This window comes from Cuculus canorus, chromosome 2 (assembly GCF_017976375.1).
Source record: "Cuculus canorus isolate bCucCan1 chromosome 2, bCucCan1.pri, whole genome shotgun sequence".
Taxonomy (NCBI): Eukaryota; Metazoa; Chordata; class Aves; order Cuculiformes; family Cuculidae; genus Cuculus; species Cuculus canorus.
In genome coordinates this window covers 137,782,560-137,809,964 of record NC_071402.1, presented here as the reverse complement: position 1 = coordinate 137,809,964, position 27,405 = coordinate 137,782,560, and the positions used below count along the sequence as shown (strand labels likewise).

The 27,405-nt window shown below is 40.1% G+C and overlaps 1 protein-coding gene across 8 annotated transcripts in view; it reads left to right on the top strand.

The window, feature by feature from the left end:
* ADAM22 (ADAM metallopeptidase domain 22) overlaps nucleotides 1–27,405 on the top strand; it is a 139,368-nt gene that overhangs the window by 99,282 nt on the left and 12,681 nt on the right. For 2 of the 8 annotated variants that reach the window (XM_054057624.1, XM_054057630.1), the window contains 13 exons: nucleotides 1,683–1,763; nucleotides 1,987–2,037; nucleotides 2,326–2,389; nucleotides 2,865–2,970; nucleotides 4,060–4,176; nucleotides 4,889–5,057; nucleotides 6,033–6,141; nucleotides 7,090–7,180; nucleotides 9,513–9,530; nucleotides 12,337–12,444; nucleotides 15,376–15,476; nucleotides 16,066–16,132; nucleotides 21,127–21,213. In XM_054057624.1, coding sequence (XP_053913599.1) covers nucleotides 1,683–1,763; nucleotides 1,987–2,037; nucleotides 2,326–2,389; nucleotides 2,865–2,970; nucleotides 4,060–4,176; nucleotides 4,889–5,057; nucleotides 6,033–6,141; nucleotides 7,090–7,180; nucleotides 9,513–9,530; nucleotides 12,337–12,444; nucleotides 15,376–15,476; nucleotides 16,066–16,132; nucleotides 21,127–21,213 — 1,169 coding nt within the window. Of the gene's footprint in view, nucleotides 1–1,682; nucleotides 1,764–1,986; nucleotides 2,038–2,325; nucleotides 2,390–2,864; nucleotides 2,971–4,059; nucleotides 4,177–4,888; nucleotides 5,058–6,032; nucleotides 6,142–7,089; nucleotides 7,181–9,512; nucleotides 9,531–12,336; nucleotides 12,445–15,375; nucleotides 15,477–16,065; nucleotides 16,137–18,925; nucleotides 19,037–19,569; nucleotides 19,645–21,126; nucleotides 21,214–27,405 lie in introns of those variants that run through there. The other 6 variants (XM_054057631.1, XM_054057626.1, XM_054057625.1 and 3 more) reach the window with 6 other exon arrangements.

Here is a 27,405-nt window from a genome sequence, read left to right as displayed (position 1 = left end):
GAGGGTTTCATTTCCTTAGAAGGAACATTGGTAATAACTGTCGACCATATTCTTGACATTGTACTCATCCTAATGTTAAAAAAAGCACAGATTATGCTGGAACAGATCATATTTCCCTAGGCATGTTCTTTTTTTTCTTTTTTATATAATGTAAAAGATTAGCAGATTGCCAGCATGGGTGAATTTTGTTCAAGTATACAAGTCACACTGGCACCATATTAAAAAAAAAAATTAAGCTTGTGTTCCTACATTTGTTGTGGTGAGGTGAGTGTTGGTCTCTTCTCCCAAGTAACAATTGATGGGATGAGAGGAAATGACCCTAAGTTGTGCCAGGTTATGTTCAGATTAGAAATCAGGAAAAATTTCTTCACTGAAAGGGTTATCAAGCACTGGCAGAGGCTGCCCAGGGAGGTGGTTGAGTCGTCATCCCTGGAGGTGCTTAAAAGGCAGGTAGGTGGAGGGCTTAGGGATATGGTTTAGTAGTGGACAGGTACAGTTTGACTCGATCTCAAGGGTCTTTTCCAAACAAGCGATTCTGTGATTATTTTTACAAACGAAACAAGAATTTATCTGTGTACAGAGTGGTGAGGGTGAGCCAAAGAAGAGAAAAGAGTTTTGCCAAACGCTTGTCCCTAGGAGATGTTGATCAGAACAAGTCAAAAGACCACAGTTCCCAAACTTAGAGTTACCTTCCCCAGTAATACCCTGCCTGGAAGCAGGAGTGAAGGAGGGATTGCAAGCAAATCATGGTGGGTGTACATCCCAGAATCTGTAAGGTCCCTGACAACATTCCTGTCTGTCTCCATTTTCCCAGAGACTGGTAGGGAAAAGATAAGCTGAAGACTGAGAAATTGCCAGAGTCTAGCTCTTCCATTGATGTGTGCTGATTTACACCAACTGTAGAGTTAGCGGTTGTTCTCCAAGAAATGTATGTGCACGCAAATCCAGAAAAAAAATCACAGACCTGCAAAATTAACAGACATGCAAAATTAAAAATGGGTTTTGCAGACTTAAGAAACTTTTCAGGGAAAATAATGGATCTGCACTAACAGTTGCCGCTAATGGGATGCCTTCCTGCTTTTACGGTTCTTGAGAGTTAGCACAGAAGTCTAACCAGAATGCCTATGTTAGGCCACTAATACATATTTCGTTGTTAAATATCTGGTCACTTAGAAAATGGTGTCAAACTATATAGAATGCAGTACATTTATTAATAATTTCTCTTTTACAATAGAGCATTGTAATAAGCACGGTGTTTATACGGAGAGCTTTGCAGTGTTCTTTAAACCTAGAAAGAAGATGAAGATCACTCTCCCTGTTTTATAAAGAGTAAAATAGTAACAAAAAGGTGCAATGACCTGGTCGAGATAATGCTGCAAGCTGCTGCAGTATTGTTTTGATAAATGTCAGGGGACTTGTGTCATGGAAGAGCACTTGTCCTGCTCAGCTCCACACTCAATGCACTGAGGAAGGGGTGCCTCAGAGAGTGATACCACTTGCACCAGTGAATAGCTGGTGGCTTGACAGGTGAAATGGCTACAGCAAGGAAAGGCAAGTCTTCTCACTTCAGTCAGCACATGAAAATTTCCCATTTTTCATTTAGTTAAAACTCTATGAAAGCATTATGTTTAAGTCAAGATATGGAGAAAGCAAGGCACTAATTTTCTGTCCTGTTTTTCCAGTTTGAACCTAAAGGAGTTCTGTGCCGAGAAGCAGTGAATGATTGTGATATTGCAGAGAACTGCACAGGAAATTCCAGTCAGGTGATTTTTATATTTTCCGTCCAAGAGATGAGCAAAATAACCCTGTAGTCTTTCAGTTACTATGAATGTTACTCTTTTGTATAGTAAGGTGTATAAGAATTGTATTAAACCTTTCGATACAGAAAATACCAGCGTGGTACTGAGATAAATTTCCATATGACATGTGTTGTATGTTTTGCTTCTGTGCTTGTCTGATCTATTAGTTATTTTCTCTTTTATATAGTGTGCTCCCAATATTCATAAAATGGATGGATATTCATGTGATAACAAGCAGGTAATTAGCACATCAATTTATTTTATATTCTTTCTGCATTTATAGATTGCTTGTTATAGATCTTGGTTTAAGGTCTTTGGAAGTCACCTGGGACAGTTCTGCTGACATACCTGAGTTTAGGTGCTAGTTATATTTTGGAACTAAGTATTTAAATGAACAGAAAGTAGAATCCCATATTAATTGCTTTAATACTGTGTGCCAAATCTATATTTTAAACAAACATGTATTCGGCAAAATCAAGTTATTTCAAACTTTTTCTGTATATTTTCTTCCTTTCTTTCTTTCCAGGGTATTTGTTTTGGAGGAAGATGTAAAACCAGAGATCGGCAGTGTAAATATATCTGGGGTGAAAGTGAGTGTATGTTATTGTTTCTAAGTTGGTTGTTGTTCACGTAGCTTGAAAGATTATCTTAGCTGAGAAAAACTATGAAAGAGGCATATTCAGAAGAACTAAAACCAGCTAGAACTGTATACCCCTACCCCTCTCTACCCTCCGTATTTCGTCTTTCCAGCTCTTTCTGTAGTGTTGGTTAACTTACTGGTGAGTATTCTGAAGTCTTGGATTTAACTTCTCATTAATACCCACCCAGGACATGTTGGACCAATAAATCCTGGTCAGTCTGAACAAAATCTTAAAACAGTCCTATGATGTCAAATTAAAACATTTCATTGAGAATACTGTGCAGAGTTTCACAGGCCGTTTGCAGACCATTGACACTGCAGTTCACATAATGGGAAGCTCTGTTTGCTTTGATTGTGCATTGCCATTTCATACAACCTGGCTTTTTGAAGTCATCATCTTAGAAGAGATTTGTTTCTGTTTTTAGAAGTTTCTGCTGCTGACAAGTACTGCTATGAGAAGCTGAATATTGAAGGGACTGAGAAAGGAAACTGTGGAAGAGACAAGGACTCTTGGATACAGTGCAATAAACAGTAAGTTGATCCATTTTGAAAACAACTGACATGAGTTTTTTATCCCTGATTCAGTTCTTTAGCTGTCATGAAGATGTTCTCTACAGAACAGATTTCTCCTGACTTTATTCTGCAGACCTCAGTGCAGGAAATTCTGAAGGGAGAAGAGTGTCAAGAGGAGTTAATCTCTGCCAAGAGAGTACCGTCTGAACTTTGGGAGCACTTGGGTCAGAAGTGGTCCTAGTACTCTTGGTGATGCTTAGCAGCGCAGAGGAGAGCAGCCTGTGGTTTCATATATCAGTGTGGCGTTCAACTTTTATGCTGTGACATTGCATTGCTAAGTTGTGTTCAGTTGTCATCATATTTTGATCCTCTACATATATTCCTGCAAGTTGCTGCCTAAACCGTGGTTTCACATTCTGTATTTATGCAGTTGATTATTTCTGCCTATGAACCTTTTGCCAGTCCTCATCAAACTGCATCCTATTTTATCAAATGAGTTCTCCATTCTGTTAATGCCACTTGAATTGTAGCCCTGTCTGCAGGTAGAACTGATGTTCTTTCCCACCTTTCTCTGCAGATTTGATAATCTTACTTTTCGAATTCACGAGTAAAACATATCTTCCATGAATTCATGGGTAAAACGCATTCAATAATATGGGAGAGGCTAGCTAGTGCACAAGTCTCCGCACCTGAGTTGTAAAGTCCCTTCAGCTGCTGAATTAAACTTCATGTCTCTAGTTCCCTTATGTATGTGTCATATGAGAGTTTATTTAAAGCCAGTGTCTGCTGTTTCTCCTCCATGGGCCAGTTACTGTATCTTAGTAGGATAATAAATCAATTTGATGTGATTTGTTCTTGGCAATTCCTTGCTTAGTATTACTCAGAGCATTGTTGATAATACATCTTGAAAAAGACTCTTCCCAGTCTAAGGTCCAAGGAGAATAGTTTTCTTGGGAAACAAGACATTACTTATGGGAGTTAACTGTCAGTGGGAGAAAAGCAAGGAATAACAAACATGTTACAAAGCAAGTGAAGAAAAACACATCTGTTCATCCATTTTCACTGAAATTTATTTTCAGTTATTATCTCTTTATTCTCTCAATGCAGGGATGTGCTTTGTGGATATCTTCTGTGCTCCAACATATCCAGCGTGCCCAGACTGGGAGAGCTTGATGGTGAAATCACATCGTCAATCTTGCAGTTTGGAAAAGTCTACAATTGCAGGTAATTGGCAGCCCTGAAAACAGAAGACAGACAATTGATATCCATCTTGCATAGAAAAGCAGCTTTCTCATTTCTAAGTGGAGAACAACTGTTTCCATTAACGTTGTTTTTTTCCCCTGTTAATACATAACTGTTATTCTATCTCAGCATTTGTTAAGCTTCAGGAACTTGACTGCATGTGGGGAGTGCAGCTGTTTTGCTGTCCCCTCTGTGTAATAGTTAATTTTGCCTGTAGAGAAGCAATGCTCTTCTCTAGCCTCTTGATTTACATTCTTTATTGTTTGTGAAGTACTTGATGTACTCAAAATACTTAGACATAGGCCTGCATGGCCAAAGCTAACTGGCAGCTTAATACGTCGCCATATGTTAGCTGAATCCCAATTATAGACCTGGTGTGTTCTTACAGCTTCACACAGCTGTAAGATGAAATAAAGTCCTGCACAAGGAAACTCAATATTTTGTGCAACGTTAGCTTTTACACATGAAAAATGGTTTTTGTTTTCACCATTATATTAGTTTGGTGTAGATATACTGTGTTTTGGTTTGCTTCGCATTAGGGCCAGTGAGGTAAATAAGCCAATAGTTACTCTTTCCTGGTCCTGGCGTTGTATAATGCAGACAGAAATGAAAGCAGCAGCTCAGAGCCCAGTTTCTCAAGCAGTCCCATCTAATCACAGCATAAGTCTTTGGGATTGTCTTGATTGTCTTGCAGTGGTGGCCATGTAAAGCTTGATGAGGAGACGGACCTGGGCTATGTGGAGAATGGGACGCCTTGCGGGCCGAATATGGTGTGCCTTGATCATCGCTGCCTCCCCACCGAGGCCTTCAACTTCAGTACCTGCCCAGGCACCACAGACAGCCAAATTTGTTCTGGACATGGTGTATGTTCTTGTACTCTTTAATCCTTTTTTTTTCTGGTTTTGTTGAGTATCTGATGTTGTGTAGTGTACTAGCTAGACATTTCAGGAAGCCAGCAGTATGTTTCTAGAAGTCTTTATACTGGAGAAGCTTTTGAAAAGGAAAGGAGGAGGAGGCATATAAATAAATATAATGCATGCCAGTCAAGCCATCTTAAACAATGAGTCAGAGTAAGTACGTATTAGTTTTGCAAAAATTTTATCAATCAGCCCTTTTGCTGTCACTTCTTCTAACTTTATATTTCCTCGGGCAATGTACTGGTGAATATAAAGGTTTAAGAACGGGGAAACTTGGATCTGTGTTATTCTAGATGCTCTTTTTAATTCTATAAGGATTATGTCAACAGCGGAGAATGTTCATAAGGTTGTTGGATTTTGTTGGCTGAAAGTTACTTTGCTCTGAAGAAGAGGGCAGTGAGCTGCCTCTTGGCTAGTGGCAACTTTTTTGCCTACTGCACAGCCTGTAGCTTTGCTGTGGCCCTGGCCAGTTGGTTAGTCCCTCACACAGTTTGAAACAGTGTCCCTATGGCTGAGCTGAGATCAAAGGAATTGTTTTCTCATAACATCTTTTCACTTTTACACTGCATTTAAACTCCCTTTTTTATCTGAAGTCAACCACTTAATCATATTTTGGAAAAAATAAAGCCATTGAAGTTCAGAGTCTCCCAAAGCAATTATAAATGGCTCTATTAAATATATATTACATTAAAATATATTAAAGTACTTGATACTTACTACACTTATTTTTATATGAAGTAGAAGAATACATTTAATATTTTTATGTAACATAAATTAAAAATTACTGTATATTAAAAACGTTCTGCAAAATTTTGCATGCAGTCCAAATCGATGCTATAGAACTGTACCTATAGTGTAGGTATTAATTACGGGAATAGATTAATTTTGTGATTTTATTCTGAGCTGCACTTCTGGCTGCAGGTTTGTAGCAATGAAATAAAGTGCGTCTGTGACCGATTCTGGGGAGGAGATGACTGCAGTTCACGCATCAAGGATGATATGTTTTTTGATAAAGATGCCATCAACAAAGGTATGTTACCAATAACTGGAGAAGGTTGGATTTGACGAAGCATAGTTAAGCAAGGCTAAATCTCCTACTCTTTCAATTAGCATACAACAGGATGCATCATTAGGAGCCTCATTCCTTTCCCTTCCTCCAACATCCGAAGGACTTCATGTCTGTGAATAGAGGTCTTTGACTTGGCTCTAGATGCCAGTGGTGCCACTCACAAGCACTCAGTACACCTCTCAGGGCAGATACCTTGCTTGTTCCAGTCATCTGAGTGGCCTGATTAAGTATAGATTAGGACAAGCTAAAAGCTACTGGGACTTTTTATATCAAGGTGGAAAAGGTAATGTGGCTTACATGATTTGCTTTTATGTGAGAGTCAATTTTTATTATATGGCAGGTATGCAGAATATTGGCATACAAATTTTAGACTTCTACTTTTTTTGAGTGAAAGTTTTCATTCATCTCTACGCTTTCATACAAGATAAAGATATATTGTGGAAAAATGAGTTTTATTTATTTATCATTATAAATCCTTGCATGAGCAACAGTTTTACCATCTTCCAGAATGTCTCTTTTCATTAGTTTAGTTAGCTATGGAAGTGGTTTGAGCTAAAAGAAAGAAAAATGTCACTTTTAATCCAATGTAAGCATGTATTTGCCAGGCTGGTTATAAGGATGTAAGCTACAGCATCTTAATATTTTAATATTGATAACATTATATGGGCATACCTGGCACAATGTTCCCATATAGCAGTTGTTCAGTTAAGGGAAGTGGACAAAGAGATCAGAGCTTGATTTACAAATTATCTTTTTATGCCCATGCTACAGTTGTAGATTGTATCATTGGTTACAATTAATCAACTTAGCAAAAGTTGTCCAAGCAGGTTCTTGAAAAACTGCATTTACTGGTTCTGTATATTATTCTCCTAAAACCTTGTGTATTTTTCCCCTTTCTTGTGTTTCTAGGTGTTGTTAGCACAAATATAATAATAGGGGCTATTGCTGGCATCATTTTAGTTTTGGCTCTCATCTTAGGAATAACTGGTTGGGGTTACAAGTAAGTAAATTGCATTCTTCTTAATAGTTTAAAATATGTTTAGTTCATATTTATGTTATTCGTATTATGTTATGAAAAGAACGATTCAAACATAGTCTAAAAATAACCCAAATTGGATCATATTTACACAGTGGAAATGTTTATAGTATTAACATTTTTCAGGCAATTATTACATGTGTATGTGGTTTTGGAGAGCTTGATCCTCTTTTGAAATTTATTTCCTCTTTAGTTATTTTATTGTATATGATCAGATTATGATCTTACTGTATCTGGCAAAGGAAATACAAGAATACAGTCTGATTTGATTATAAATCTCTCCTAACGATGAAGTAAATTTAGCAAGATTAACCTTCAGTCAGTCAGTAAAGCATTTAACTATAAGCTTCCTAAACAAATTGTTATCCTTCTCTCTAAATTGGAGAGAGATGGATTTGAAGGGTGGACGGTAAGGTGGATAAGAAACTGGTTGGGTGGTCACATTCAGAGAGTAGTGGTCAATGGCTCAAAGTCCAGATGGAGATCGGTGACAAGTGGTGTCCCTCAGGGGTCCATACTGGGACCGGTGCTGTTCAATATCTTTATCAATGATATTGACAGCGAGATTGAGTGCACCCTCAGCAAGTTTGCAGATGACACGAAGCCGAGTGGTGTAGTTGCCACTCCAGAAGGACGGGTTGTCATCTAGAGGGACCTGGACAGGCTGGAGAAGTGGGCCTCTGAGAAGCTCATGAGGTTCAACAAGGCCAGGTGTAAGGTCCTGCATCTGGGTTGGGGCTATCCCCTTTTTCAGTACACGATGGGGGATGACGTGCTTGAGAGCAGCCCTGCAGAGAAGGACTTGGGTGTGCTGGTCGATGAGAAGCTCGACATGAGCTGGCAACGTGCACTCACAGCCCATAAGGCCAACCGTGTCCTGGGCTGCATCAAAAGAAGCGTGGCCAGCAGGTCAAGAGCAGTGATTCTGCCCCTCTACTCCTCTCTTGTGAGACCTCATCTGGAATACTGTGTCCAATTCTGGAATCCTCAATATAAGAAGGATATGGAGCTGTTGGAACGGCTCTAGAGGGAGGGCTACAAAGATGATCGGAGGGCTGGAGCACCTTCCCTACGAGGACAGGCTGAGAGAGTTGGGCTTGTTCAGCCTGGAGAAGAGAAGGCTCCGAGGAGATCTTATAGCGACCTTCCAGTACCTGAAGGGGGCCTACAGGAAAGCTGGAGAGGGGCTATTCATAAAGGCTTGTGGGGACAGGACCAGAGGGAAGGGGTATAAACTGGAGAGGGACAGATTTAGACTGGACATTAGGAAGAATTTTTTCACTATGAGAGTGGTGAGGCCCTGGAACGTGTTGCCCAGGGAGTTTGTGGCTGCCTCATCCCTGGAGGTGTTCAAGGCCAGGCTGGATGGGGTCTTGGGCAGCCTGATCTAGTGGGATGTCTCTGTCCATGGCAGGGGGGTTGGAAGTAGATGATCTTTAAGGTCCCTTCCAATCCAAACTATTCTGTGATTCTATGATTGTATTTCAGCTTAATCTGAAATTAACTCAGGCATGTGTTTTGGTAAGAGAGAAAGGTTTATGTATTTAAAAAAGATTCAAGGTGCTTTATTTGTCACCTCTCTTTAGATGAGATTGACGCTTGAAGTCCTTCCTCCACAGGTCTTTGGTGTGCTTGGAGGGCAGGGTAGATTCAGCTGCAGGCAGTGCTGTAGCTGGGACACAGCCCCACCAGTTTGGCATAATGAACTGGCACGTCCTCTGCTGGTTTGTTAGACTGAGGTAAGCTGAGGGCAGATAAAAAAATATGTAGGGAAATAGGCACTTGAGAAAAAAGCATGAAGATTAGGATAATAAAAAGGTAGGTTATACTGCCTCAGCGTCTGGCAGTATCTGAAAATCTTCTAAGTACAATTTCAAAAGTTAAGGCCTCATTTTGAAATCACATCTAGCCAATGGGATTAGCTTTTGGAGGTAGAGGGCAAAAGTGCAGCTTTCACTGGCCACTTCACAGTGAACAGACTTAAACTCATCATGAACTGCACTTGCAACTCAGCGCTGACTATAGCTGTCAACATGAAGATATTTTCCTTGTTTATTCTGATTTAGTATATTTATAGAATCATAGAGCCACTAGGTTGGAAAAGACCTCTTAGATCATCGAGTCCAACCATAATATGAGTATGTTTATTTCAGAAGTGTTTTCTGTTGAGATATTTTAAGCAAAAATTTAATTCTGTATACATTACTTTTCTCTTTACATTTTTTTTCTCTTACTGACCATGTATATCTGCATACTGATAACTCATTCTTTCTTTCTCTTCTCTTTGTATGGAAAGAAACTACAGAAGACAGAGGTATGTGATTGAAGTAGTGTGATGTATATTAGAAAGTTCTGAAAATAGCTCTTCTCTCCTGCTCATTTACATGCTGTAAAGAAAATATAGTGATCACTATAAGGAAAATATAGTGATGGATTATCATATTTTAAAGACTGTTTGCTTGAATGTATGAAATTGGTATTTATTTTATAAAGGCATTGCTCGAAATCCTGATTTCACTGGACTTAGTAGCAAATGCAATGTATACATCTGACATAGACTATTTTATTCAGGAAAATAGGAGAATATTTCCAATAAGAGAGACTGAAAACTGCTATTAGAGATGAAAGTGTTCTCGGGAGTCTGAGAATTGAATAATTAATATTAACATGATGTTCAGGATCCTTTTGAGACAAATTCATTCCTGGAACTGCTTTCCAGTTAAAAATATGATGCGTTTAAATTACTGTGCGAATGAAGAGCCCATTCCTTCCCACTACCCTGCTCGATTGATCTGTAGCTGAAGCACAGTACTGTCTTCAGCACAAGACTGAGTTTTCACCATTTGAAGCTTGTGGCCAAAACCCAAACAGTTCTTTGTGACTCAGGTTTGACTCTTGGAAGACTACCTCCCTATCATCAGTCATCTGCCTGCAGATTGGTCTTCTGGAAACCAGTTGGCTCCTTCCTCTCCCAGTCCCCCACAGATAAGAGGGTTTCTCAAATTCTCCTGTTTTCTGCCTGTATCACCACCTCCTAGTCCAAGCTGCTGCTTTGTTTGTTGCCACTGCCTGTTGTGCTTGTTCTCCATTTCCTCTACCTGTGCAGCGCTTTCTCTGCCAGGCTCAAAATACTTGCAAAAAGCCGAAAAGCTCTGACAAGTGCTGTTTGTGTACTACAAGGTCACAGGAACGGGAACAGACAAAATACAAAGCTATTGAGGTCCAGTCTTCTGGAGAGGTTGGTAGGTAGTAAATGTCACCCAGCACAAGGAAGGTAGAATTTCAGGGTTTGGTGCTCTTCTGTGGTACAGTGTGTATCTGCAAGCATGGACTAACATGGCCATTGAGTCACTCTGCTGTGGATGTTTCAGTATTGGCTGAGGGCAGAGCAGTCTCCCTCAGAATATGGAGGGAGACTGCCCCATATATATTCGTGTTGGAAAATTAGTGAATCTTGGAATTTTTCAAATTCCCTCATCTCAAGAAGTTAGTATATGGATAGAGAACTCTGAACATGCAGTTAGTATGCAGCTGTGTCTGTGGGCATGGAGAGTAGAAACCAGCATCAGCTGAGTCTTTTGATGATGTAGGTATTTAATAACGTCTCCTTCATGCAGTAAATGAAGTTCTGTAGGCTGACTTCAAGGTAAAATAATTCTGGTTATTTGTAAGGAATGCTCCATAAATGGAAAAAACAGACATCTGCTAGAGTGTCCAGAATGTGCTTTTTTGTCCCCGTTGTCAATGATTAGTCCTTAAATAAAGATGAAAGCAAGCCATTGTGGCATTTTTGAGCCTTATGTAAGGAATGATATTTGGTGGTGCTAAGCAACTGAAATGAATAAACTGAAAATAACAAAAAGAGCAAATTAGCAAGTATTCTGCCAACTGGGATAGTGTGGCTTAAAGGGCACAGGTACGTGGGAGAAGTTATTTCTGACAGGGTAGTATGAGGGCAGTTTGCTGGAGGAACCCTGGGGAGCAGAGCTGCTGATATTGAGTCAATTCTGAATGCACTGTTGAATGTACTGGATGAAGAATGGGACAAGAACTGAGACTCACGAGGCGTTAGAAGAAATAGTGTGGAAGTACTGTGTTACACTAATGATTTCTGTGCCATATAATTATATATTTTAAATACTTCAGGATACCTTCTGATAAATGTGCATCTTGATAGAGGCAGACTGAAGCAAGGAGGCCTTGGAAAATGCAAGGCTGAATAGTTAACTAAGCTGCTGATGTTATGATATAGCAAACTTTGGAAGTTGGTACATGTACTAGGGAGGATTTTTCAACTTGGTGGAAGTGCAACTGTAGTATTTCCACAACAGTTTTCCTGCTGGCAATGACTTCACTGTCTCTAAAAGTGTTGCACGACTTGATGAAGGCATTCTAATGTATAGGTAGTTCTATGCACCAAAAGCTTCTAGTACTGGAAAAGTATAAACTATTGTTGGATGTGAGTAGCATTAATTTTATGTGTCTTGGCAGATTGAGTCTGTTGTGGTGTCTGGAGTAGCTGAGAACCTCTGGCACTGGCATTAGTTTCCCTGCACAAGAGAACAGTTAATAAACTGGAGGGTTTTCTCCTGAGGTTTAAACGACTCAGCAGATTGCTATTCTTGTATTCAGTAGTGATCACAAAAATTAAGTGGAAAGCATCTATCTCATAAAGAAAAAAGCATTCACTTCCTGAACTCATTTTTGATCCAGGCATGCATTCAGCTCATGCTGCAGTATTTGTACTGCACGTGGCAATGCTTTTCACAACCAAAGCAATGGAGCAATGAGCCATTTGAGAAGTCTGAACTTGGTTATCCAATGTATCAAGAACCACAAACTATTTACTTTGAAAGCTATGACTAGAGTTTATCAGTGAAATGTTCCTTGTTTTCCCCTACCAAAACCACACAATCCACTTTTCTGCACATACTAGAAATATGCAGGAGTTTTCTCTCAGATGGTTGAAGTATTTATTAATAGGTTTATTTTGTGTGGTTAACAGTTTCCTTGAGGATTGCTAGCCTTGCCTCTTTCTTTTAAACTAATATTTGTGCATGTTTCTGTGTGTGCTTGTGCCTGTCATGTTTTCTGACTCTACAATGTTTGTTATACTTTAGACAAATACCCCAGGGAGATTATGTAAAAAAGCCTGGAGAGGCCGACTCTTTTTATAGCGACATGCCTCCTGGAGTCAGCACAAACTCTGCATCTAGTTCTAAGAAGAGGTCTGCTTTTCTGTCGCATTTTCAGATTTCTACCTGTTCCATCACCCATTATTCCATTAGTCAGAACATTTCATTGTTTTGCAGCAGGTTTGAGTCTTTCTTCTTTCTTTGTGGAATGTGTGAAATAGCATCCTTTGTGCTTTGATTACTGATTTTTTTTCACATGCCCTGAGTGGCTAATTGTTATGAATAGGCCAGATTAAACAAGTTTTGCATTGTAAACCAATTATCAGTTAATCACATTTTCATCATTGCCCCACTTGAGAATTGTTCTCAAGTAGACTGTAATAATAATTACTGACTCAAAAAAAAATTAAGTAAAAACCCGACAATTTTTAAAATCATAGTCATGTAATCAAAGAAAAGGAACACTGTCTTGTTTCAATAATAGCTATAAACAGAAACTGTTAAGTATGTTCTTTTTGTCTTTATTTGTCCTAGTTGACCTAGACTTCTGCATAATATTCTTACTGTCTCACATTAAAGATGATGGTGAATGCATTTTAGTCCACTTACTGGACTGGTATACTGAATAGTCACCACGTGTTATCTTAGAAGATAATTTTACAAAGACTTTCTGTAGTTTTGTGCTTGCTGTTATGAGTAACTAAGGAGGACATTAGATTTTACCCTTGATGAGATTTCACTAATTTTATTATTGTTCCAGTTATTAAAAAAAGCCCAAACATTTCAAAATGGAAAAGTCATTAAAAAGCGTTACGAGTCATTTGTAATTGCTGAGGTCATTAGGTCATGATGCTCACCATCCCTCTGCAGTTAAAGATTCTTTAATGAAGAAAATCTCCAGCTAGCACTTGAAAACAACTTCTGAGAAGCAGTATATTGTAGGAGGAATAGACAGTCTTGAACTGCTTCCTAAGAAAACTGCAATTCTCTATTCTTGTCTTGCCGAGCAGTCAGTAACTGTGCAGTTGATGAAACCATCTTCTTTCTGGTTATTTCGAAGAAAGTAAAGAGAATGTGTGGGAGGGATACATTTGCAGTGACATTTGCTATCTGGGTATAGCAGCTTCATACTGTATGCAACTTCATTCATACTGTTCTAATGAATATGTTATAAGGAAAACTATAGTAGTGTTTAATTAATTACTTTTAATTTTTAAATTCAGATTTTTAGATATGAGAGTCGATAGTTTGTTCTTTTTTTTAGGGGAGCAAGCCTTAAGTGATGCACTGTTTGTGTTGGAGAATATTTTCTTATTCGGATAAAATTTTGAAAAAGTCTTGGGAAAGCAAGTTTTCATAGCTTTGTATAAGCAGGTTCAAATACCAGTTAAGAAAGAAAAAATCTTTTAAAATTAATGTAATTTAACCTGTTTCTTACTTGTATGTGTCTTTTCATACTTCATTTCTTTCATGTGTCTCTCTTTATTATTTGTTTCAAAGAGCTAATGGTTTCTAAGGTCTGTCTGTACTAGAGAGTTTTGTTGTTCCCCACTGCCAGTTCGGGTATGTTGTGCCACTGTCAAGTCTTGAAAAGTGAGTCTGACAAGTAGTCCATTAACATTGTAATGGACCCTACATAGTCCTTCCATTTGAATGCCCAGAATGCTATTTCCTAGCTTCCAAACTGGTTTAGATTTGCTCTATGTGCAGATTTAGATTGCATCTTTTGGGAGATGTTAGAGTAACTGGGCCATTATCTGCCAGGTCTTCTCCATGCTGGAAAGCACTGTGAAGCATTGGTTGATATTCAGATGATGTTCAAAGATTAAAACATAACTTTATGATAACTCTTGCTGTTAATGAGATAGCAAACACCAAACCTACTGTATAGCAAGGCATTCTTGAATCTGAAAATAGACTTCTAGGAGGCTATGCTTAGGATTAAAGTCTGTCAGTGTATCTGTTGGTTCTCAGACCTTTCATGTTGTAAGTAAATTTGAATTCATGAAACCCTGGGCTTACTTCAGTGTGGCTGCGTTTAGCCTGGGCCTTCTGGAAACTGAAGAGCGTGTCTTAGATGCCTGCCCTCTAAGGAAAGCAGAGGCTGAAAAATGCAAGAGTATCCAGACTTAGAAACTAGAGAGAGAGTTCCTTTAAGCAAAACTGCTTTGTAATAAAGAAGCCATCACTTTTGACCACTTACCAACTTCCTGTTGTTTTCTTCTCTTTTGAAGTAGTTGTAAATCTCATGGCAAGCAGGGGAGCAGCAGACTTAGCTCAACAGGAGGGAGTCCATTGCAAACCCCGGTGTATTAGCTATCACCACACACATCCTGGCTCTTAGGGGGAATTCCAGAGGAAGAAAAAACTTTAGTTTGGACCAAACACCTAGATACAAAGACTGATTTTGGCTTTGAGTTTAGCATTAGACGTACATACTATAGTGACTGGCTGACAAGATGTAAACCAAATTCAGAATTAGTGGAAAGGAGGCAGAGTTATCTCTCCACTGGAGCTACAAGCTGTGGGTGGGAGGATGCTCATCACAGACTCCTGGGCCCCTGAGACTGGTAGCGGTGGGGAGAGGGAAGCAGTCCCAGCATTCCTGCAGCTTCAGGAGGAGGCAGTGGGCAGCCTGCAGGCACATTGTGCTTGAATGTGGGATAAAAAAACTTCGATATAAGCACAGTTGGAAGAGCATCTTCCAGCTAAGAACTGGGGCAATGCTGCAAATCCACAGGAAATCTGGTGCGTGCTTGTGTTTGTACTTTCAGCAGCAGATCTGTGAGAAAGCAGTGCTGTAGCCTGGCTCTTGAAAGTGAGCAATGCCAAACTGCTGCAGCGAAAGCTGCTAAGTGTAAGTGCAAGGTTTAACCAGAGATCCTGGGTGCTCTGCTAGTGCAGACAGACCTTAGGCTGTGTTATGTCACTGGCCTTGGGAATGTGACTCTCTGAACTGCTGGGCTAACACTGATGTGAGGCAGTACCCTTAACAGTAACCACATCTAAGCCCTCCTATTCCAGGTCAAATGGATTATCTCATTCCTGGAGTGAAAGGATCCCAGACACAAAACATATTTCAGACATATGTGAAAATGGGAGGCCTAGGAGTAATTCTTGGCAAGGTAAGTGTGAACCTCTATGCTGGCCACAGTGGAAACCAGCCTCTAGGCCATTGCTGCTCTGCTGAAAGTTTAGCTGATCTTAGACAGCAGCATGATTCCTTAAAGTTGTGCTAATTGTCATTAACCTGGAATTTGGATTTGCCAGCATCCTCCACAAGTTGGTGGTTTTTTTCTTTTTTTTGCACAGTGCTTTGTCACACAGAAATGACATTTAATTTCTCCCATACTCCAGTGTGAGCTAACAGGAGGGAGAGGAAGAAGTCTTTTCATACTTGCCGACTACTGTGATTTTATTAGGCAGTGTTTAGTGTTTTTCCTGAAGTGTAGTGATTTTTTCAAATGAAAACTGAAATTAAGGAGTTCTTTGCTCTACATAGTTGCTACAAAAAGCAGAGAAAGATCTCCTAAGTGTCAAGTTTAGCTGGTCTGAAGTAAATCAAGAGGGACTGACCTGTGACTTTAGATGGTTAAAGTTAATGAGGTAATGAGTCTTTTGCTGGGGGTGCAAAGGGAATATAGAGTTTGACCTGGGATGCAGGTGAGTTTCAAGTTGTTTTACTACCTGTCTTTATCCTTTGATTTTTTTCAGGTAATATAGGAGGAAACAGAAAGAAAGTCAGAGGCAAAAGATTTAGGCCACGGTCTAATTCAACTGAGTAAGTCTGAACTTATAAAAGCAAAACCAAAAAGTACAGTTTCCATATTTGTGTTTTGTAGATGGAGATTAAGAGTAATGGAAAGTAGACAGCCACGTTTTTGTTCTGCGGCCTATTCTGATTGCTGAGTGATAATCTGGTAAACGGTTTGGCTAATGTATTTCAACCTTTTTTAATGTATTCTTTACAAATTAACTATCAATTTTCTTTTTTATGTAGGCTTCCTCACAGTCGTTCCCATAGCAATTCCCAGTGATGGTGGCAGCCTGCACCATCACTGCAGGCTTTTGTCTACAGTAAACTGCCATTGCTGAGTGTATCCTGGTTCAATACTGAATTTCTGATAACCTTTTTCCTACCCTTGTCTTCACCTTGGGTTGGGCCTTTGCAGAGTTAGAGATTTGTATCTCTGTGTACCTGCCTGGAGATTTTAGGAGAGGTATCTGTCTGCTTTGAGAGTGCCCTGAAGTTTATCGTCATAAGCCTGAAAGAGTCAGTCTTGAGTAACCCCTGAAAAAAATGGGTATTGAGAATCCTTACCAAGCAACTGAACCCCAGACTTTTCTAGTACGGCTTAGAGTTGTTTTCTTATTGATTTATTTGCTACATTTACTGAAGCAGTAAATGCTTGCAGTATGCACATGCGTGCAGTGCTCCCCATAGGGAAAGAGCCTTTTGTATGTACTTCAGCCTGCTGGTTCAGGCTTCTTTCATGAACGAATGCTGAGTGGCTGGAAACATAATCTGTGGGCTTGTCAAGCACTGGCCGCCTCATACAGTACTCATATGCCACATGGGAATGGCCCTTTCTTTGGCTGCGGTGGCAATGACAATGCCCTTTCCCTGTATCATTAGTACTAACTTTGCACCTTTATGGGCAAATGGGCTTAATACCAACCCTGCTAGAAACTAATAGTGCTAACTCCTCTCTGGGCCCTGCTTTCTTTGGTTTGAGGGTTTTGAGTTTGTTCTGAAACTTTTCTTCTACCTGCAACACACTGTCATGAGGTGAGTAGGCTTGGAAAGGTTCATAGAGAAGACCCGCTGTTACAAGTTACAGAAATAATAGTTCAATGCGCATTGCAATTATAACATTGGATGGTCAAAATGGCAACATGGAATCAGACATTTTAGCCCTAGATCCCTCAGAGGAGTTTATCTGTCAAGTGCCCCTTTGGTCTTGGTCTTTGTGCTGATAAACTCTTACTGAAATGTTATGCTGCTTATTTTCTCTTTTCCTTGATAAAAGCAAAATTGGTTTGACCAGACCGCCAAAAATACAAACGAGGTTGCACATTCTTCTTTAGAAACTTGTCCTGTGCTTTCCTTCATTTTCCAATTCTATTTCTTAAACAAAATTTGTTGGTTTTTTTTAAGAAAAAAAGTTTAGATTAATGATACCATTATTCTGTCATTCAGCAGAGATGTACGTTGGGGCTGAATTGGTTCATAAAGAATGAAACCAGATCAGCTCTTTTTAGCCTGGAGTGAACGTAACTGTATGATAAGCATATTGTTTTCAGTAAAAGAAAAAAAACCCAAATGAGCATATTCTTTTCTCTGTGCTGCTCAGATTGTATATTATACATTTGCTCTGAGAGCTTTGGAGCACTAAATAACTGGGTAGACAGAGAGTATGAGTTGGAAATCTTTTTCCTCTTAAGTTTTTTTTTTTTCTCTTTTAAAGGTGCTCCTGAATTCCACCTAATTATCTGCTTTCCTTCTTGCTGCTTATTACAGTCTCTCAACACAGCAGCAGCCCTGGTGCTAGAGGGAGGAGGTTTGTACTTCCCAAGGGCTGTGGGGGAGCCCATAAGGGAAGTGATTCTATGAAGCACAACTTATGTGTTCCTGGGAGAGACCTGCCAGGCAGGGAAAGTGCTGTTTCTCCCAATGGTGTCTATCTTGGAGTGCATGAGACCGCATGGCTTGTCCGTGTCTCCTTGGCAAGTCTGTCGTCCCTTGGAGACAGAGCTTCCACTGAGTGATCCATGTGCTGTGCCAACTCAATAAGGAATGGAGAGAATTGCCAAGGGTGCACAGTGGCTCTGGTTAGAGAGAGAACTTACCTTGCGAGCAGAGAAAATTGACTGAGAATAGCCAGCTCCACTCATTTAGGAAAGCAAAAAGGTGATCATGGAGGCTTTTCCCAGACAAATTTACTTTCTTACTTTCTCTGGGAAATATAGAAGAATGTTGAAATCTGTTCTGAAATGCTAGACAACATTTGCAAAGTCCACCTGTGTAGCCTCTGGAGTCCAATGAAGCCTACTTGTTGAGATGGAAGAAAAGGGTTAATGCTGTTGCTCTTCTGTTAATAGTAGATACAGCGTAGTTAACCACTAGAAATTTGGGTTCATTTGTGCCATACCTTTTGCAGAATTATTTTTTTTTAAGCAAGTGCGTAATAGTACAGTTGCCTACAAAAGTATTCGATATAGGTGTGAGTCTGCAGTAACTGTGCATATTATGCCCAGTTTTTTTGTATACAGCCAAGCAATAGATTGAGACTGAGCAAGGTTTGAGCTCTGAAGCCCTCACGAGCAGCACTGACAGGATGGTTGAAAGCACATTGGGCAGTTCCTGAAAAATGTACTGTTTTCTGAATAAGTTGACAGTTTAATTGGGAACTTGTGTTAAAACAGATCCCAGGGAACATGCATTTTGCCAAACAGCAATTCTAACCTTTGTTGATTTGCGCTGCTTTTCCTATAAGCATTTGTCTTCCTCATTGTTATAACTGATACAAACATCTTTGGCTTAGACTTTCTGTTATATATTGTCTTTTCGCAGCAGGGTAACCCATGCATCTGAGCCTGGGCTTTCCCTCGCCCACCAAATCCCGGCCCAAGGCATAAGCTCTGGGGGTTCTGACCACCCCCAAACAGGGAGTCGGGATCACAGGTCAGTCTCACCTGCCCCTGCATTCTAGGCTGCCATTTTATGCCGTGAAAAGTCCCTTCCCTCAGTATACAATAATTTCACTGTGGCAAAACACCGTGACTGCTTGGAGGTGCTCCTGCTGATGCAGCGCTAGCTAACCTTCCTCCTTGCTCCTCGCAGCCTGAGGAGTATGAGTAGTCTTGAGCCCAGTTTTTTTGCCTTGTTGCATGTTGCGCTGCAAGCCAAATTAAGCTCTTGGTCCAGCTGTAGTTTTTATCTGTAAGGACACCTGTGTTTTAAAGCTGAATTTCTCACTCAAATAAAATATGGTTTCTGGCCATCACTAAGGAACATGTGGCCAGGAGGAACAACCTGAGAGCTCTCCAATGGTTACATGTAGTGGTCTGCTGTAGCTTGAATTAGCCTTTCTGTAATGGATGAATTGAGGTGGTGAACGGAGTTCTGTAATACAACCAGATGCAGGAAACCCTGCAACATGGTTGTGCAACAACTGCATGCTTTGATACCACCTTACACTTTGTTTTCTAATACAGGAAGCCAGATTGGGAGTGTTTCATGGTTACCAAAAGACCCTTTCAAATGAAAAAAAGCAAGTCAAAAGTACTGCAGCAAGTACAAGAAAATGTGTAGTCACACCTACAATTAAAGCTAAAGCAGAAGATTGTTAGTTCCTGGTGATGCTGGCATCAGCCTGTTGCTCCACTTGCAGTTCATCTGTTGCTGCGCTACCACTTTTGACATTTTCTTTCTCTAAGAACCCAAGCTGGAAAGCATAAAGCACTCCTGATTCCTGATAAATAAGTGAGCTGAGGAAGCTACTTAGAAGCACTTGTGGCTGAGGGCGAGTACTTTCTGAAAGCTGTGGCTGTGCTTGCGCGGGGCGGGGAGGAGAAGTTCCAGAGCAAAAAAGGAGCAAAAGAAGTAAAAAATCACTTTTGTCATCAACATGGTTTGAAATACGGTGGGGGTTGAACAACATGATCAGGCCCAACCTTTACTCATCTAATCAATCCCTTGCAAGGCCTGTTCCCATGTGTGAGGTCATTGTCGAGAACTGGCCCATAAATATAAAAAATAACCTAAAGAGGAATTTTCTTTTTCCTTTTAGCTTGGTTACAATTTATTTCCTGTTTCAGAGTGTGCTAGTCTCTATTATATAGAGATGGTGATTACAAATGATTGTTTTAACTGTTGCCATTCTTATACAAGAAACTTAAAATTGGACCAGGCAGACTCCTGTTTCTACATTGCCTTTTTTTCTTAACATGACCAGGGGAGGGGGGAATTTGCTAATTTTGTTACTGGGGCCTAAGAGGAACCAGGAACACAGAAATATGTATTCTTCCATGGTAATATTACTGCTGGATAATTAAACTCATCTTTATTTCATCATTTTCATGTACCTAATATGAGTATGCAGCTCAGATTTTTTCCTAAAAAGTGTGGGTTTGGTAACAACATTGCTTCCACAAAACGTGAGAAAACTCTGCAGCCCACCTCCATTAGAGCTTCTTGTGGTGCTACCAAATTAAATGGTCACTTTAAAATCAGAGGGTTATTTGCACATAAGTGTAAAAATTGTAACTGTAGTGGCAAACAGTTCAAGCGTTTTAACACACCGAGACTGGAATTTGTTCCTGTAGAAAGGGCCGAGCCCAAGTTTTTGTGCTCATTAAGCTATTATCTTGCTATTTATTCTAGATGGGTACAAATATGTGTCTTCAATAAGCAAACTGCAGGATTGGAGCCGAAATGTCCCTTCATCATTATTTGGAGATTGTGAGAGGAATTCAGACCATGAGCTTAACACTGGCCCTCTGCATAGGAGTGAATTTTATCCTTAAGACATAAAGTGAATGATTTATCCCAAAGAGTTTCCAAATTAATGAAACATATGAGTCTTGTTGTAGGGCAGATTTTCTCATGCAGTTGTACACGTTGCCCAGTCCTCACCCGACATTCATAATTTATTTGCCATATTCACTTGCATTTTGGGGATGAAGGCATCCTTGCTAAGCTTGTGCTGTGTGTTCTCAGATTTTCTATTCTTGTTCTTCTGCTTTCTCTGTTCCTTCCATTGCTTTCTGCAGGTATTTAAACCCATGGTTCAAAAGAGAATATAATGTAGCTAAGTGGGTAGAAGATGTGAATAAAAACACTGAAGGACCATACTTTAGGTATTTTGTAAATTAATTCTATATCGTTTTTAAGAGCTATTCCAGCATATACAAATACCTTGGGACTCCTACCTTGTATAAATCAATACAAGTTACTGTAGGTGCAAAGGGCCCCTCTTCTTTTGCTGCATTTTGATGTCTGTTTTTGGCTTCATGTGCAATTTACAATTCTTTTTCTGAATGTTTTAATGAAGCCATTGAAAAGGGTGTGTGTAGTGCATGCGTTCCCACCATCATCTATAGCTTGTAGTAGCTTTCTCATCATTTTATGCTAAGTAGTGTTTTATGGGCATGAGACATATTTATCACTAATAAAGTAGTATTAACTAAAATAGAATGTAATTTACTGAAGAAAGTGGTTTCATAACACATTGACTCTACCCACTGTCTTATATAGTGCATACTAAAATTTAAATGAAAAAAGAATAAAAAGTAGTGGTGTTTTACCATCAGTATACAATGAAATAATTAACATATTGTAATTGGAAAACTAAATGTATGAGAATATACTTTGTGCTCTATTTATCAAATCACTAATTAATCTGATACAAGTGAGTGTAGGGTTCAACCCAAAATATTGCTTGTTTTTGAGAGGGGGAAATGTGTATTATTTGACACATTCCAAGTCAAAAAGAAGTGTGCATGAGGCTGGCCTACCTGTTATACATGAATCCGGAGACTGAGAACATGTCAGTAGATTCCCAAAAGTCACAGTCCCACTGAGACAGAAATTTGCATCAGCTGAAAAAATCAGCTAACATAGGAGACAAGGGAAGACAATTTATGACAAATAATATAAAACATGAAAGAAATTGATGAAGCTGAAGCAAGAATTATAGAAACAGAAAGAAAAAGAATGCAAAGCAATATCTTTAGCTAAAAGAGTAAAGGATGGTAAGAAGGAGTAGGCATAACAGTAATAGTACAAAAAGGCAGAAACATAACTATGTCCAGTGTGTATTTGGGAAAAAACGTGATGGAGTTGTATCATAAGATGCTAATGAAACACTTATTTTCCAATAGTAGCACTGGCAGAATGGGAGTTCAGTCATTTTTAGGACTAAAAATGTCCCAAAGTTCTAAAAGAGCATAAAATTGTCCCTTGTTTAAACAACATCTGTTTGCTTTCGAGAATTCTAAAATCACAGAATCGGTTGCAGAGAGGCAAAGAAGTATGGCAAATGAGGTAAATTTAAGCCTGCCAGCCCTGATCTTGGTCCTGAACAAGGAGGAAAAATCCCTGACACAAGAATCCAAGCCTTACAGGAGGATGTGATTTTACCAGCTGGTATCAGTAGGGCCTCTGTGTTGGTGCTTGGACATTCAGGCAGGGTGTGCTGTGAATCCAGGAGTTCTGCTATTGCTGGTTTTAGTGTTGGGATACTGGGTCCAGTTCAACAGGCGCATTCAAGAACTGGGGAGATCTAAGCCCTGAGAAACCGTAGAAGGGACTGCAGGGCCTCAAGCTGTTCAGTTTGATGGAGCTGCTAAACGCTTACCTGATCGTAAAATCCACCTAGCTGCATGTGGAGCAAAACTGCTGTGGGAAGGCCTTTAGACTAGCAGACTAAGACTGCTAATGACCAAAAGTCACTGGAAGGTGAAATGAGGCAAACTTACAACTAGAAATGAGGTGTGTTTTTATTAGCAAACCTTTTCCTGAAAATATACTCTGGGCCTTTGTCGTTCAGGCAAGACCACCAGTCACTCACCACAGCCTAACCCCATAGCTGTCCTTCATGGTGTTTGTATCAGAGGCCCTGTGATCGCAATAAACAAGAACATTGATGGAATAGGTAGATAGCACTAGTTTAAAGTAGGTTGAAATTCCTGTGTGGATACTCTTAATTTGGTTTTCATTTTTTATTATCAGTATATCTTGATTTAGTAACTAGATTAAATTGATGGGAGTGTACGCTGCCCGTGAGGATTTTCAACTGTTGCTCTGAATGAATCATACTTCTAACTGTATTTGAGATAAACCAAACATTTTTTTGCGTGTAGATGAGGACTAAGCTGACCCACGTGAGTTTTAAGGTCACTTAATGCTTATCAGCAGAGATGAAACACAAGTTAAAAGTTTGACATCATAGAAGCTTACTAATGACTGCCTGCAGCAGTAGCTTTAGAAATGAGAGAGAGACCAGAATAAATTTAGAAACCTGCATGCTCTAACTAATTGAGGTAGCCATGGGGAAGTACTCTGCAGGCACATTATGGAAGGCAAAGAATCAAATGCTCTCCTGGGATGAGTTGCCATGGATGAGAGGTTGAGCTGAACAGTTTCTCCCCAAAACTCAGGTGCCGTTTTGGTTAATCTCTCACAGACTAGAAGACTTCCCTGAGAATGGTGTGTCTGATTATCATGTGGCTGGGTTTGGAGCCTGTGAAGTGATTCCACCAACAAAACAAAACATCTTGTTTGGTAGCCAGAAAGTCAGGCTGAAGTCGGGCTCTCCAGGTGTTATGTACTTTTTAGGAATCATAGCTCAGGATAACACATTTACACCAGATAATAAGATGAGTGGTATTTTTGTTGCTAATCATCTTTGAGTTCTCTTTTCTTTTAAAGATGTCTTGAAAGTAACACTGCTGGTTTGCTTATCTCCCTATAGTTGTAGGAATAATGTGTTGATGATCGGTGCTGTTGCAGGTAGAATTGAAGTAGAATCAAGAGAAAAGATGAAAACACTGCCTATAATTCCTAGGAACACTGCAGATTTTTGGAAAACAGAGATATTATTCATCAGAAAGACTTTCTGCATCAGCTTAAAAAAAATCCTATATAAATCAAAATTTGTCTCTCTGACACCCAGTGTCCTAGTTTTTATTTTCTTTTCCTAGTGTACAAGTCTATTGGGTATTTCTATATAATTACTTCTTGTTAATGATAGTAGTAGTAGTAGTAGTAACAGTAGTAGTAGCTCGTGTCTCTAGTGCCAGAAAGGTCCCAGCTGTGGGATTCCCTTCTGTAAGAAAATAAGATCTGTAAAGAAAAATCTCATTTTACTGCTCAAATTCTAGGCTAGATTTTAATTTTATGTGCCAGGCCATAGCTGTGTAACCTCAGCAATAACCCCAGGCAGAAAATGTTGCCCTGATTTCGGCTTTGCTGCAAGCCAAGCATTTTTACCAGTGTGATACTACTACTTACTTTGTTACTGCCAATTACAGTGGCTACTACACAGACTGACCTTATTAAATGTGGTTAAGGATTATTTTAAAGAGTCAGGAACCATGATGACACCAGAAAATAAAATGTCAGAATTCCAAAATGTGGCATTTCTGTAGTAACTATAGACAGAAAAGACTAGAAGGCACCTTCTGAAGCACTGAGCTGCCTACATTTGATTTAATGAAAATATTTACAGCAGCCTAGATTCTATGGAAGTTGTTTAAGGATAAAAATAGTTTATAAAGAAAATAATTTTTTAGATGGAGACTCAAGGTGGAAAGTGGCCATCTCACATCAGAAAGGCATTGGCAAGGAGCAGGGAGGGCAGGATGCAACAGGCTGTCCATTTCCCTCCATTTTTTCCTGTGCTTTGACGTTGTCACTTTCTTCCTTGTTTTCTTCTGAGCTCCTCCTCAGCTGATCATCAGCCAGAATTGGCTGTGCTGCTCTGTGAGGTCCATTGCCTTCCTCTGTGAGCATCCAGCTGAGGCCAGAGCTGTGACCAGGCATTAGCTCCCAGCTCTTGCTGAGGCAGCTTAAGACTGTGTTTAAAGAAAAGAAGATTTTTTCCCTGTTACAGCTAAAGCAATGATAAAAAGTGCCTATCGGTGTCAGCGAGAGCAGGATTTCATTTGAAGAGTTAGTGTGAAGGATTCTTAAAAGCATGAGGGTGCCTGCTTCTGTGGCATTGCCATGCAGGGCTTAAAGTGGATGGCTCAAGCCACAGCTTTTGCCTTTTCTGTAGCCACCCACCAGCCAAGCCTCCCCTCTGCTGCTGCACTTCATGAGGAAACTAGCACACATCTGTGGTTTTTAAAAGGAACTGCATTTAAAATGTTAAGCCACAGCAGTGTTCCTGGAATATCCTAGCTTCCTAGTTTAGGATAATTTAGGCTGATCATATTCTACAAAGAGCTGAACCTGTGGTTGCGAAGGTCAGTTTAGGCTGATAGCATCTACATTTGGACCTGAAATGCTTTTGCCAGGTTGAATGTTAAGTGGATTTCATTGTTATTTCAGTCACAGCTTTTGAACAGCTCAGATTTGACAGGGCCACCTGCCTTGTGTTCAGCTAAAGTGACACTTAAAATCACAAGATGTTTTGTTGTGGGACCAGGTGACACATTTCACACTGTCTCTTGTGGGCAAACACTGTCCCATTTAGGTGACAAGAAGGCAGAGCAGTCAGGTTCCTGGCTGTAGGAGAGCACATGCAGATGTCCTCCTGCTGCCAGTGTTTTGTTGCGAATCCTAGCACAGTCTCCCCACACTCTTGGTTTTAGTTCCCAGGACAGGAAGATGAGCACATCATCTCGACATCTTTCTGTCTGGTCAGAAATGAGAATTCTTGCAGTGCATTGAGGTGCATGGCTTTATTTGGAGTTGGTGGTAAAACCTCTGAAGCTGCCATAGTGTGTACAGGGCAGAATACACACTGCAACGCAGTCTGCTTTCCTAGTTTTTTGTGTAAGTTTTAGCTGGAAACAAGGTTTGGCATGAAAGCTAATGGATGTGATAGCAGGAGAACTGAAACCCCAGTGAAAGCTATATGAATCCCACCTGTGACCAAACTGCAAAGTTTTGCCTACCTTTAACCCCAGCATTACCCGCAAGTGTCCCTGAATGCTGTCTTTTTTCCATCCTATAAATGAGAAAGATCATGCTGGCTCTTTCTCATTTAAAGTACATGTAAATCTGGGATACACAGCACATACACAATTGCAGGGCAGAAAAAATGGTCAAAACACCTGAAACAACTATGTTTGTCACACAAGACGCATCCTAAGATCTGTGAGCATATTTGTAGTGGTGATATGTTTTTACGGTCTCAGTAGATGACACTAAAGATGGCATAAACAAGTACAGAACTTGTGTAGCAGAAATAAGGTGTGAGGGCCTGTGAGGGGAGGGCAAGGTCATTTCTTTTATGTGTGCAACTGCATTCTCAGTATATTTGGCTGTAGCTTTGCACATGCAGGTGAACAGCAATGTGCGCATCAGTTAGGCCTGCAAAATATGGGTGAGCTGGCAATGCAAAGCGGGGTTGTGAATTAAGAAATGTAGGCAGCTACACTGGAGGTCCAGGCTTCAAAATCTTTTGAAAAGGCAGCATTTGACTTATGGTGCAAAGCTACCTGGCTACAGGCTCAGCTAGTGATCCTGGTCTGAGAACTTGCCGTGCAAAGAAAATGTTCAAGGTGCCCCGTCCCTGGGGGCATTACTGCTATTTCTAGGATCACCTGCTCAGGTTGATGGACAGGTATATTGGCCATGACTTTCCCTCTCACCATGGCCTTCTCTTGTGGTGTCTAACCTGTGGGAAGAGCCTGTGGTGCGCAGGAGGCAATGTTTGTGCAAGGGATGGGAGATGCCTTCATTCTGTGTACTCCCTCCTTGGATAAACAGCTTTCTGACAGGGCTTGCCCAAGTCAGATGTCATACCTCCCAGCTCCTTCCCTCTGAACTCCAGATGTATTGTTATAAATTTAACCATGAAGATTTCAAATTCTTCTGCAGCTGTGGGGCAAAATTTGTGAGTAATAGATTACTAATAATATGTAAAATCTGCTTTCCTTATCTTTCCCTCTTCCTCCTCTCTTTGTTTTTTTTGATTCTAGATCCACTAATAGTTTGTTAGTGATCTTCATCAGTCCAAGGGTGTGCACAGATGAGAGGGCTTGTTTGGGTAGAGAACAGCAACGCACTGTTGAAAACCTTTCCCTGGATTTTATTTAAATAAACAACCCTGTTATGTTGCACATGCAGTTTGGTGCCCAGATCTGTGTTGCCGGACATATGAACATTTTGTTTTATAATGCAGTAGCTGTTTACCATTTTCTTCCTGAAAATGTTTGTATATGTCCAGTTCATCTTAGTGGGTGATCAAAGTGCATTTGTGGAAGATGTACTCTTCAGTGTTTGGAGAATTGTACTAACCTAAATCTTTTACGGGCCGTTGAACTTAGAAGGTACAGCATGAGGCACTAGAGCATTGTGAGCCAGACTGGAAAGATGTC